Raw genomic sequence first — 11,593 nt, forward strand, 5'->3', positions numbered from 1 at the left:
TTTGTTTACAGAAAGCACTATTGGAGATACTTGTCACTGTTCATAGGACACTTTTTCCAATTTATTGTCTTTTCAGAGATATAAAATAAAAATTGTATTTTTTCACTTAATCTTTTTTTTCTTCTTGTTATGTCATAGATTGATTTCTGACCAATATATCAGTAATCGCAGTATTGTCATATCATGAGATAATTGTTATCGTGAGCTTTGTACCGTGTATCGTATCGTGAGGTATTCAGAGGTTCTCACCCCTAATTAATTCTATGTTTTAATGACTTAACAGCAGCACATAATCAGCCAACACCCCAATAACTAATCGTTACGAGTAAAAAGCAGTCACTGACCACACTTTTTAATCACACAAAACAATGCATTACAACTTCAACGACTGTGACAATTTATTACCATCCCTTTTTCTTTTCTTTTTTGTTTTTTTTAAAGAGATAAAATATAGTAAAACAAAACTCCCACGCATTGAAATATTTCGACATGGCCCAAGTACATTTCTTCTGTTGCTCAGGATATTTGTATGCGTTGCTTAGCAACAGCACGGATAACAGTTCATCTATCATGAGTTTCCGGTCGGGGTCTAAAAAAAAACAGTGTGACTGTGAACCCGCAGCACGTGTAACTACGCATAATCCTTTTGGTCAAATGTGGAAATGTGTCAAACTTAAGGCCCGGGGGCCAAATCCAGCCCTTCAGAGAATCAAATTCGGCCCTAAAGAGAATTTAAAAATCTAAATCCATTCCAGTCTGTCACAGCATAAACCTTAACACAATCTTTTACACACTCACTCCTAAGTTGAATTTAGAGACCTATGTCATTTCAACATAACAGATTCAACTAAAAAATATCCAGAAAACAAATTCAATGACAAAAATGTGACTGATATAAACGCTGGTTTTATATATCGCGAAAAATATTGACAAAGGAAAACAATAAATGAATGATAAAAAATATAAATGAACAAGATCACAATAAATTTAGGATGTTTAGACTAGATATGCTTCACTTTTACTTTTGTATTTTTTAATAAAAAAAAACCCAAACACATATAAAATAATTTTGTGTTTTTCCTACACCTATGAATGTAAAAACTTGCCAAATATTGAGTGATTATTATTATTATTATTTAATTTATTATCTTTACTTTTAGTCTTTATTTTGAAAACAAACTGTACCTTGGGGAAAGTAGCTCGATAGGTGTCATTTTTCAGTCCCTGCCTCCTAGTGGCGCTACAGTTTGTGAGTGGCGCGGCACAGTGACGTCACTCCTGTGCGCCGCTCTGCTTTACTCCATCTGAAGATCGTTATGGCGTCGGGATCAGAAGAGGCGTCCAATGGACAAGATAACGAGTTGGACGAGTTGTTGGACAGTGAGTTTTTAAAGGAGTGTTTCACAGCTGTGTCTGAGTTCACTTTGGTGTTTTGTTGAGCTTTTAATGACATTTGTTACTCGCTGGGAGTCGGACAGAGTGACAGAGGTTTGGTTTCACAGATCAGGGACCGTTTACCTTGTGTTGACATAAACTAACTGTTGTGGCATCCTGAGCCAATTAGTTAAGTATTTCTTGTGTTTTTACCATTCTGTGTTGTGTCATTTCTAAATCCGATATTCCTTTCAAGAGTTTATCACACATGTGTGGCCTAATTTGTTGAGTGCTCACCTACTTATTTTAAAAATAGCTGAGAAATGTGTAACTTTGACTCGGTAAATCATTGATAAAAGTGTCCTTGTTTTCCCAGCAATGTATTAATGTGTCCCCTGTTGGAATCACTGCCCTTAGCCCTAATGCTGAAGCCTATGGATAATATGATGCTACAGAACGCTGGTAATGAGCATGATGCTCAATATAAAAATGTACTTTAAAAAAAATAAATAATAATAATTACCAGCTCTGGTTTTCTAGAAAGAAAACACTAGATATATTTTTTTCACTGCTTCCCTGCATTATAAATGCTCAGTCAGTCATTTTTATTCCCATTAAACCTATAAGTAAATTATTAAGAGCACTATTAGGGGTTTTCCCCTCTAAAACAACCAGAAATGTACCAGATATTATATCTTTTTGCTTGTTTTTTTTTTTTTTTTTTTTCATGCACCGGTGAATTAATTTGACAAGACTGTTAAAAATGTACTTTATTATATTTTTCTACATGTAAAGAGACACTTTAACTATAAGATATGCTTGTGTGATTATTACCAGCTTTGGTTTATTAGAAATAAAGCACTAAATATTTATTTTTACTACTTTCCTGCGTTATACAGCCTCGGTTAATTCATATAGAGCTTAACTGCACTTTTAATCCTAATAAACCTGTGAGTAAATTATTAAAGGTCCTATATCATGCAAATCAACTTTTATGAGTTTTTAACCTTGTAACAATGTTTATTCCTTATCAAAAACACCCCCAAAGTATTATTGGGATTCTTTCCTGCATCTCTGAGAAATCCTCAATAATCCTGCTCTCTGAGCAGCTTCTCCGCCCTCTTCTAAAAAACGAGCGGTTCAAATTCTAGTTACGTCACTAGAGTTCTGAACAGTCCCTTCCAGGAAGTGTCTGCTGCTGGTGCCACGCCTCCACAGTGAACATACACGCTCATTCTCTCTGGTGCTACAGGCATGCGAGCGGTTGAAGAACATCTGTTTGGATGGTCATTGTCCTTTCTTCTCTAGTCTGCACAGGGAAAAGAAACAGACTTTGTTTTTGTACCAAACAATAATGTCTGGTAACCAAAAATGCGCGTCCGTCTGCGAAAGTCTTCGGAATGTGTACAAACTTCCTAAAGAAGAATCTACTCACCAGAAGTGGTTGGAATTTATCTCTGGGAGCATGCGACACACCATCCAGGCAGCATCCATTAGTCTGTGATTGTCACTTTACAGAACACTGCTTGGTGAACCTTGGCCAGTTCCAAAGTGGATTGTCCAGTAAATTACACCTTCAAACCGGAGTGATTCCCACATTAAAACCCACTGATGGAGAGGCCACAGCCGTAAATCACATAAACCTCTAGCTAAATGTTATCCATACTCACTTCTTTGTCTTTATATTTGAAATACATTCTCTAGAACTGTTTACAAAGTTTGGTGGGTGTGCCTGTTGCCCATGCTGCCGGTGCTTTAGGGCTACGTCATGAAATGGGAGGCACTCACACGACAACAGAAACCGTGCGTCTCAATTTCCGGGTTGAAAGAAAATAAGTCATATTTCTTAATAAATTTGTGTTTTATTTTGCAAAATGTAAAATATTACCCATATGTAGCTGTAATTGATTAAGGAAGGTCTTAATATAGCATGATGTAGGACCTTTAAGAGGTTTACAACAGATTCAACACAAAAAAAAAAATCACAAAATATTCACAAAACTAACACCATGACAAAAAATGTGACTTGGTTTATATAGAATGTTATTGTCCTCTACAACAGCCAGACATTTAACAGATATTGCAACAGCCCTAATATCTTTTTGCTTGTTTTTTGTTTTTTTTCTAGGTGCACTGGATGACTTTGACAAGACAGCAGCCCCTCCGGCCCCTGGACCTGCAGCTGCAGCTGCTTCGTCCTCAGACAAGATGAGTGGAGCTGCAAAGGTCACTTTTTTTATGTCCACAATAGTTTTCATTTACAGTCCAAATCATATTTGTTAGCTTCATTGGAGTGTCCAAACTGAATAAATACAGTGACCTCTTGTCCAGGATGTGCCCTGCCTTGTATCCTGAGTATACTTGGAGTGGCTCCTGTAATAGAAAATGCAGGATGTTCATTGTGTGGTTAAGGGTTTTTACTTCTCTCTATTTATAGTAAATGTGTTCCTCAACCAAGTTCCTCCTGACATTTGAACCCCAACTCTGCTAGTGTAGTTCTCAGATTAGAGTTAATTATCTTCTGTAAAGTCTAATGGAATTGAATCAGTTTCACATGAGTTACATGAGTTTCTACTATTGTGAATATTCCCAACTTGTTGAATGTGTTTCTAAAACCAAATCAAGTTCAGGGCAAATACGGACCAGTTTGATCTCAAGTTTAAACATTAATGTGCATTTCCATGTGTATGTAATATGTAAACTTTGTAAAGAATGTAAGACACAGACAATATTCAAGCATTAGGTGATAGATTACAGTCCCTGCAGGATCTTTACCTTAAAATTCCTTGATTTTGTGACCAATTTTTAAATCTAATTTGGGGAAGATTAGTGGAATAATGTGAAGAATTTAGTTATTTTAACAGTTTGAGAAAATTGACTGTCATCATGTGATATAAGCATAAGAAAACTTTAAGGCCTTTATATATTGTTAAGATATATATGACTGAGTTAGTTGTTAATTTGCACAACGATGAATGTTTTCTCTGACATTTTTACCATCTCCTACGGGCCGCATTGCAGGCGTTTTCAACCTTGGGGTCAGGACCCCATTTAGGTTCATGAGACACTGGGAGGGGTCGCCAGATGCCTTCAAGAAACTAAGAATATATATATATATATATATATATATATATATATATATATATATATATATTAACAATTTGAGCCCATTTTTGCTTATTTTTACCCTTTTTTTTTGGTACTTCATCAAACTTTTTTATTTTTTAACCCATTTTTGCCACTTCTCCATCAAATTTCAATGCCTTAGATGCACATTATTTTTTCATTTTCAATACATATTCAGCACTTATAAACCCTTTCCACCTAATGTCACATATATTGACCCATTAATGTCACTTTTAACCTCTTTTCACCATATTTCGTGCTTCTTTTTTTTTTACCAATTTAACCACATTCACAATTTGTCATGGCCATTATTTGCCAGTTGAAACTAATTGTTCCAATATTGACACTTTGAACCCTTTTTACCACTTTTTCTCTCCATTTGTGTCCACTCTAATTTGAAACTGTTAAAATCCCATTTCAACACCTTTTCCACCATTTTTGGTCACTTTCAGCCTAGTTTATTTCTGATTAAAACAAGGATTTACATCTTTAAGATGACTATACTATGGAGCAAATAATAATAAACTTATTGCATAACAGTGGGTATTATTCAGATAAATAAATAAATGTGGTTATCACAGATTCAGACCATCATTTTGTTGACTTTATGGATGGGCCCCAAAAATCTCTCCTTTTTATTCCTCCTTATAGATGACCCTGTCTCCATATGACTGTTCTTCAATGTTCCTGTCTTTGTTCAACTACCTTCAGCTGTAGTGGGGGTCCCCGCTCTCTGGAACCTTTATTTTGGGGGTTGTGAGCTGAAAAGTTTGCAAACCACTGATCTAAAGGGCCAGATTTGGCCCCCAGGCCTTGAGTTAAACATGTGGTTTACACTAACATGTTTGTTATCCTGTGTGCAGCCCCCACTCCTCGAGGACTGCAAGCTCTTTGAGACCCTGTTTGAGGGGGACATGGCCACCCAGGCCAAGGAGGAGTTAGAGAAGGCCATGAGCGAGCTGGCCCAGGAAGAGCCAGAGTTACTGCAGCACTTTCAGAAACTGTCAGAAGCTGCAGGAAAAGTCGGTAAGACTTCTAGTTTTTAAACGTGTGCTTTACTCCAGGGTTGGGTCAATTACATTTTTCAATTACAATTACGTCTTCAGTTATCCATGTTCAATTAGATCTTAATTATGATTACGGTGAGCGACATTTCCAATCACAATTATTTATTCTTCCTTTAAGTCAATTACAATTACGTTACTGAAATGGAAATAAAGATTCCATAAAACTTCACCTCCTCTTGTGTTCGCTTTCCGTTAGCATCTCTTATGATAATGGGTCAGTTTTGACCCATGTCTTAAATCAGCTGTAAAATACACAAAAATATATTATCAATCATTTAATTTGTTTTTCATCTCTTGGTTACCTTGTTACTTAGGCTTCCTAATCAATGAAAATATTGGTATTAATATTTTTGGTGTGGACGTCCGAGTCTTTTTTCTGTCACTATACCCATAGATATCAAATTTATTTAAATGATAAAATGATCCTGAGCAAAATAGACAGAAAGTGGGAAAAGTTTATTTTAATAATAATAATCCATAGGTTTGCATTTAAACTATAATTGACAATTTTTAAATAATTACAATTTCAACGTCAATTATTTGAACTATTACAATTCAAGTACGATTAAAACAGAAACATATATTTTCAATGACAATTACAATTAAATCATACCTGTAATTGATGATCAATTACGCGATTACATTTATAACTGACCCCAACCCTGCTTTATACCGTGTTTTCCCTTTTTACGCTCTAATCTGTGTGGTTTGACTAGGCACTGACGCTGCCTCACAACAGGAATTTACATCCTGTCTAAAAGACACTCTTAGTGGTCTGGCTAAGAACGCAGACAACCTGCAGGTGAGTGTGTGCAGGAGTCAGGTGACGGAGAGATGTAGGGATCATTTATCTAGATTGGCGTATTTTCATGTGTTTGTTCCAGTCTACAGGACTAGCCGGAGAAGATCTTGTCAAAACCCTGGAAGGCCTGGGTTTGGACGACGGCGGCAATGCAGGCAGTGATGATGGAAACATTCTGCCCATCATGCAGTCCATCATGCAAAATCTGCTCTCAAAGGAAGTGCTTTACCCCTCCCTCAAAGAGATCACCACCAAGGTCAGCCTTTGATTTAGTTCTACAATTTAATAGAGTCCTTTAGTTCAGGGTTTATAACTACACCCACTCACCATTTCAGTACCCAGAGTGGCTAGAAGCTAACAAAGCAACGCTCAGCCCCGACGACTACCAACGCTACGAAAACCAGGCCAAAGTTATGGGTGAGATCTGCAGTCAGTTTGAGAAGGAGGAGCAGGGAGCAGCAGATAAAGACGGAACGTTTGAGAGCATCATGGACCTGATGCAGAAGGTAACGCAGGACAAAGACTCACAGCAACAAAGCTTTTTCTTGGTGAATGCTGCAGGAAAGAATTTAAAATTTGAGTCACAGTTTGGTTTTTACCATTTAGGTACATTTGCACTTTCTGAGTGTAAATATATGTAAATGTTATGATATATTTGAATATATTCACTTTATGTAACTTATAAAGGTTGATTCTAATATTATTCTAGTATTAAATTCATTTCCACTGGAATACTGACCATAAAGACCAGTAGTGTCAAACTCATTTTACTTTCAGGGTCACATACAGTACAACCGAGTTTAATCTCAAGTGGGCCATGGAGGAAAAATACAGATTTTCATTGCTTTTGTACTTAAATTTAGATTTTTGCTTTTAACAAAAATGTCTCTGAATGTCATAGGTATCATTAATTAGACACTAATATTAGGAACTCCAGGATCTCGTACTTCAGAAGTTCTCAAACTTGTGAACAAAAAAATTAATTATGAAGTTTGAGGGCCCTGCAACCATGAAAAAGAGCAAGTGAGTTGGAAAATGGATTGATGGTGTAATTTAGAGAGAGAGAGAGAGAGTGTGTGTGTGAGAGTGAATTTGAAGGGACTGAGATATCTGGAACTTAAATTTATGATTTTTGTTGTGATTATTTATTTATTTTAAACAAAATGTATGAAAATACAAACTAAATCTTCCCCTGCTCTGAAGGAAAGGTCCGCAGGCTTGAGTGTGACACGACTGATATAGAGCCGTTAGTAAAACATATTACCGTACTTATAATGTTGGTTTCTACCGACAGCTTCAAGAACTGGGTGAGCCACCCAAGGAACTAGCAGGAGATGCAGTAAGTACTCATTTTGTTTTTTTTCTTTTATATTTTTGTGTGATAAATATAGAAACGACCAACAAGAACACAGACCTCCACCAAGCGCCAAATTTCCTCTTTGCTTTGGTGTGGTCAGTTATCTGGATCAATAATCCTGATCATTTTACCATCATCATTCACACTTTAAAGGCTTGGAAGACATTTACATCTCCATTAATAACAATGTAGCAGGTCCAAATGTATTTTTTGGGAAAAATAATCATGATATGTGAAATCCAGATCCAATCCAGATGAAACTCGGTAGGATAATTTAGTAACCAACCTGACATAACTGAGTCAAAATTCATACAGATTAGTCAAATTGATAGAGGAATTTTTCAAATTTCGTTTGATGAGAGAGAGGCATTTTTTCCATTTTTGAAACTGATCCAGAATCAGTTTATTGATCCAGATCCCCACCAGAAATTAGATGGAATTTTCCATGGCATGAGGTATATTATTGGTTAAATATTTTGTCAAAATCCATGAAGTACTTCTGATGTAATTCTGCAAACAAAGAAACAAATGCCAGTGAAAATACTACCTGCTTAATGGAGGTAATAACATCAGATTACCAGTAGTATTTTAGGCTTTAGCTTTGAAGAAAAGAAACAGAATTATCTTTAGGATGAACAGCGTTTTGTGTAAATTATCTTCTGAGCTCCACACAGAGGTTCTGACCTTTTTAGAGACATTATTTTTTTTATAATGTTTGTTATAGTGTGTTACAAATACAGAGTAGCCAGGATTAGTGCACAAAGTGACAAGTGCGTCACCTCAGATATTTTTATTCTGCATTTTATATGAACTAGATTCATATTTGAGAAAGTTTAAGTATATGATAGTTATTTAATATTTATTGTGCGTGATGTGTATTTGAAAAATATTAATAATTCCAAAAATGTTAAAAATAGAACTTGTATCCATTTTTTTTTTACCTATTAGAAGAATTTTCAGGTGACCCCATTTTAGTTCCAGGCGACCTCACATGGAGTCCCGACCCGATGGTTGAAAAACCTGCCTTAATATGTTTCATTTGTTCAGACAACTTTTTTTCAGGAAATTTAGTTTGATCTCCTGACATGTTTCAACCGTCAACTGCCAGTCCACCTCAGACGCGTCTGCTGATTGCTATTGATGTGTCCTTATTAGTTCTTTCTGGGCGTGGCCAAGTTGTAATTCTGGCCACGCCCCCTGTCGCCCATTGGCCTCTGGAGAAGAGAGTCCCAGGTGTGGGAGAGTAAAAATGTTCCCTTATTCCTGTTGGTGTTAAATCTCTGCTTCCTGGTCTTAAAGCGATCAGCAGATGCCTCTGCGGAAGACTGACAGTTGACAGTTGAAACATGTCAGAAGATCAAAGTAAATTTCCTGAAAGAAAAAAAAGTTGTCTGAATAAATGACATCATATATTAATTTTAACAAGAAGACAGAATGAACCTTCTGGAATGATCTTCTCAGCTTGTAATTTACTGTTTCTACTCCACAGCCTCCTCTCCTAAACACAGACTCCCTCCCTCTCCCAGGAGGCCTGGGGGGGGCCGGTTCAGCAGAGCAGTGCTCCATCATGTGACACAGTACAGCTGATCTGGTCCAATCAGAAACCATCCGAGCCCAGAGAATCAGTCTGTGTGGCAGAAACATCAGGGAGATGGTGACGGGTCAGCCACGAGCGTGACCAAAAACCCTTGGACATGTTCTCCCTCTGGAAGGAAGTGGACGACAACAGCAAACATTGTTGGCAGAAGAAGAAAAAGGAGAAGAAGAAGGACCTCCACTCTCTCTCTCTCCACTTATTTAAATCACTGCTCACACAACAAAGAACATCCATGCTTTGGTTCATCAGTTGTCACACTGTATTTCATATAGAATCACATTTTGCAGAGTAGCACGTTGCAATTTCATTTTAGTTTTTGACTAAATTTAAAAAGAAAAGTAATAAATGCTGAGGTTTAGACTTAAACTAAATCAAACAAACATGATAAATATGCTAAAATATTAACTTGTGAATAATGAGAAACCAGTGTTCGTTAAATCATTTGTTTTAAAAAACAGTTGGGAATAACAAAGAGAAATGTGTCATGAGGTTCTACCCGCCTCTAGTACTTTACCTAATCTAATAAAACTGGTGTTGTTCTCCCATATCGATCACAAGTGATTGAAATCATATCCTGGATGCCTTTCCTGTGGTTCTGTGGTGATTATAGTGTAGAGTTACCGTGTGTTTTCCCTGAGCTTTAATAGCTTTGTTGCAGTTTGCGCTTGTAAATGTTTTACAACGTTTACAGCCTATTGGCGCAAACTTGTTTCAATTAGAATTTTATCCCAATTTCTCCCAAAAATTAAGAGATAGTTTTGCCACATCTGCCACAAGGGGTTTGTGTGCTGATGTGGAAGCAGCTGTCGACTAAAGTCTACCTTAATAATGGAGGTGTAGTTTGAAAAGGATCAATCAGAGAAGAGGCTGCAGTGAGGGTTTCACAACTGTTTTTTTGTTTATTGTTTTTTGTAATTTTGATGCAGATGTTTTAAGTGAGGTGTGAGGCCAATGTCCTCAAAACCATTGAAAGAAGTACCATCCATGACTTGTCACTTTTTGTTGTTAATGTATTAAACAAATCATTTTATTGCAAATTATCATGCCACTGTGTCTCAATCTACGTTAATGTATATTACACTATAATAACAGCGATGAGCAACTTTTATTTACAGTGGAGGCTACAAAGATGTGATTGTATGTGGTCTGAGGACCACGTTATAAACATTCATGTCAGCATTTAGAATAACGACCAATCTGAGCGATAACAGGAATGAATGAAGGGTCTGTGTGTTTGTATTCGTGTTTTTTTTGTGTTTTTCTGTCATGTTTTTGGATATTTTGTCTGTTTTTCATTCCTTATATTGTTTTTTTTTTTTTTTAATTTGTTTTTGCAAATTAATTCCATTACAACTGGTACAGTATCATACTTGCAGTCACTTTTGTTTATGATCAAATACACAGTCACATTCCCAATCCCTTCAAAACATCAACTGAGTCAAAATAACAATGAATCAAATAAATACATTGTACAAAAAATATAAATAAACACAAACAACAAACACACACGGATGCCTATGTGTCCGTTATAGAAGGCATTGTTTTCAGTTTTATTTCATTTATTTTTGTCTTTGTGTGTTCCTCTCAATGTTTTGTGTTTTTCTTTCATTTCGTGTACAGTGTTTCTGTTGAAATGTCCAGTGTTTTTCTACAGTTTTGTGTTTTTAAAAAATTTAGATTTTGTTTGTTTTGGGGGCTGCATAGAATTAGACCGAAGGCCTCATATGGCCTGCGTGCCACAAGTTGCCAATGTCTGCACTATAACATGCAAGTATATGATTGTGGTGATTCCACTTATATGTATGCACTATAGTTTAGACCCAAGTCATTCATTTCCAATAAATAAGATTAATGTCCAAGTCTATTAAAAAGCCCATTTTCTTTTCACGTACATGTTGAGTATACAGGCCGGAACCCGTCGTGTATGTAAACTTTAAAAAAAGCTACATTTTATTATTTAAAAAAAAAAAAAAATCTAATATCACAATTGGGTTGCCATAATCATTCTTTTAGCTTCTATCTCAGCATATTAAACCAAGATTTCGCTCACATTTACGTTAAACTGAGGGTTCCCAAACAAAGTACTACGTGCAAAACACAAATCCAAATATAAACAGAACAGACCTGCAAGCTCATCATGTTTAATGTTAAAATATATTTGAAAACAAAACAAAAACAAACGTGTTTATAATTTATAAGTCTCCTTTTTAAATGCTGAGATTGGAATGAAGATGGCAACCCAACAAATTGCAATATTAGATATTTTAGCC

The 11,593-nt window shown here is 36.1% G+C and overlaps 1 protein-coding gene across 1 annotated transcript; it reads left to right on the plus strand.

Annotated features, from left to right (window-relative positions):
• Positions 1 to 1,258: 1,258 nt before the first annotated feature.
• Positions 1,259 to 10,363, plus strand: LOC114458439 (peroxisomal biogenesis factor 19-like). Its single transcript, XM_028440806.1, has 8 exons — positions 1,259 to 1,380; positions 3,503 to 3,600; positions 5,364 to 5,526; positions 6,284 to 6,369; positions 6,452 to 6,625; positions 6,705 to 6,875; positions 7,664 to 7,708; positions 9,216 to 10,363. Exons 1-8 carry the CDS (start codon positions 1,317 to 1,319, stop codon positions 9,297 to 9,299), a joined length of 885 nt encoding a protein of 294 aa, XP_028296607.1. The 5' UTR covers positions 1,259 to 1,316; the 3' UTR covers positions 9,300 to 10,363.
• Positions 10,364 to 11,593: the final 1,230 nt, after the last annotated feature.

Source organism: Gouania willdenowi, unplaced genomic scaffold (assembly GCF_900634775.1).
Source record: "Gouania willdenowi unplaced genomic scaffold, fGouWil2.1 scaffold_119_arrow_ctg1, whole genome shotgun sequence".
In the NCBI taxonomy this organism is placed as follows: domain Eukaryota; kingdom Metazoa; phylum Chordata; class Actinopteri; order Blenniiformes; family Gobiesocidae; genus Gouania; species Gouania willdenowi.

What these genes read in the sequence shown, in the direction of transcription:
- LOC114458439 (XM_028440806.1), top strand. Translation starts at nt 1,317, where the DNA reads ATGGCGTCGGGATCAGAAGAGGCGTCCAATGGACAAGATAACGAGTTG. An exon ending in TCAAAGAGATCACCACCAAG is followed by an intron (nt 6,626 to 6,704) that starts GTCAGCCTTTGA and finishes TCACCATTTCAG; the next exon opens with TACCCAGAGTGGCTAGAAGC. An exon ending in AGGAACTAGCAGGAGATGCA is followed by an intron (nt 7,709 to 9,215) that starts GTAAGTACTCAT and finishes TCTACTCCACAG; the next exon opens with CCTCCTCTCCTAAACACAGA.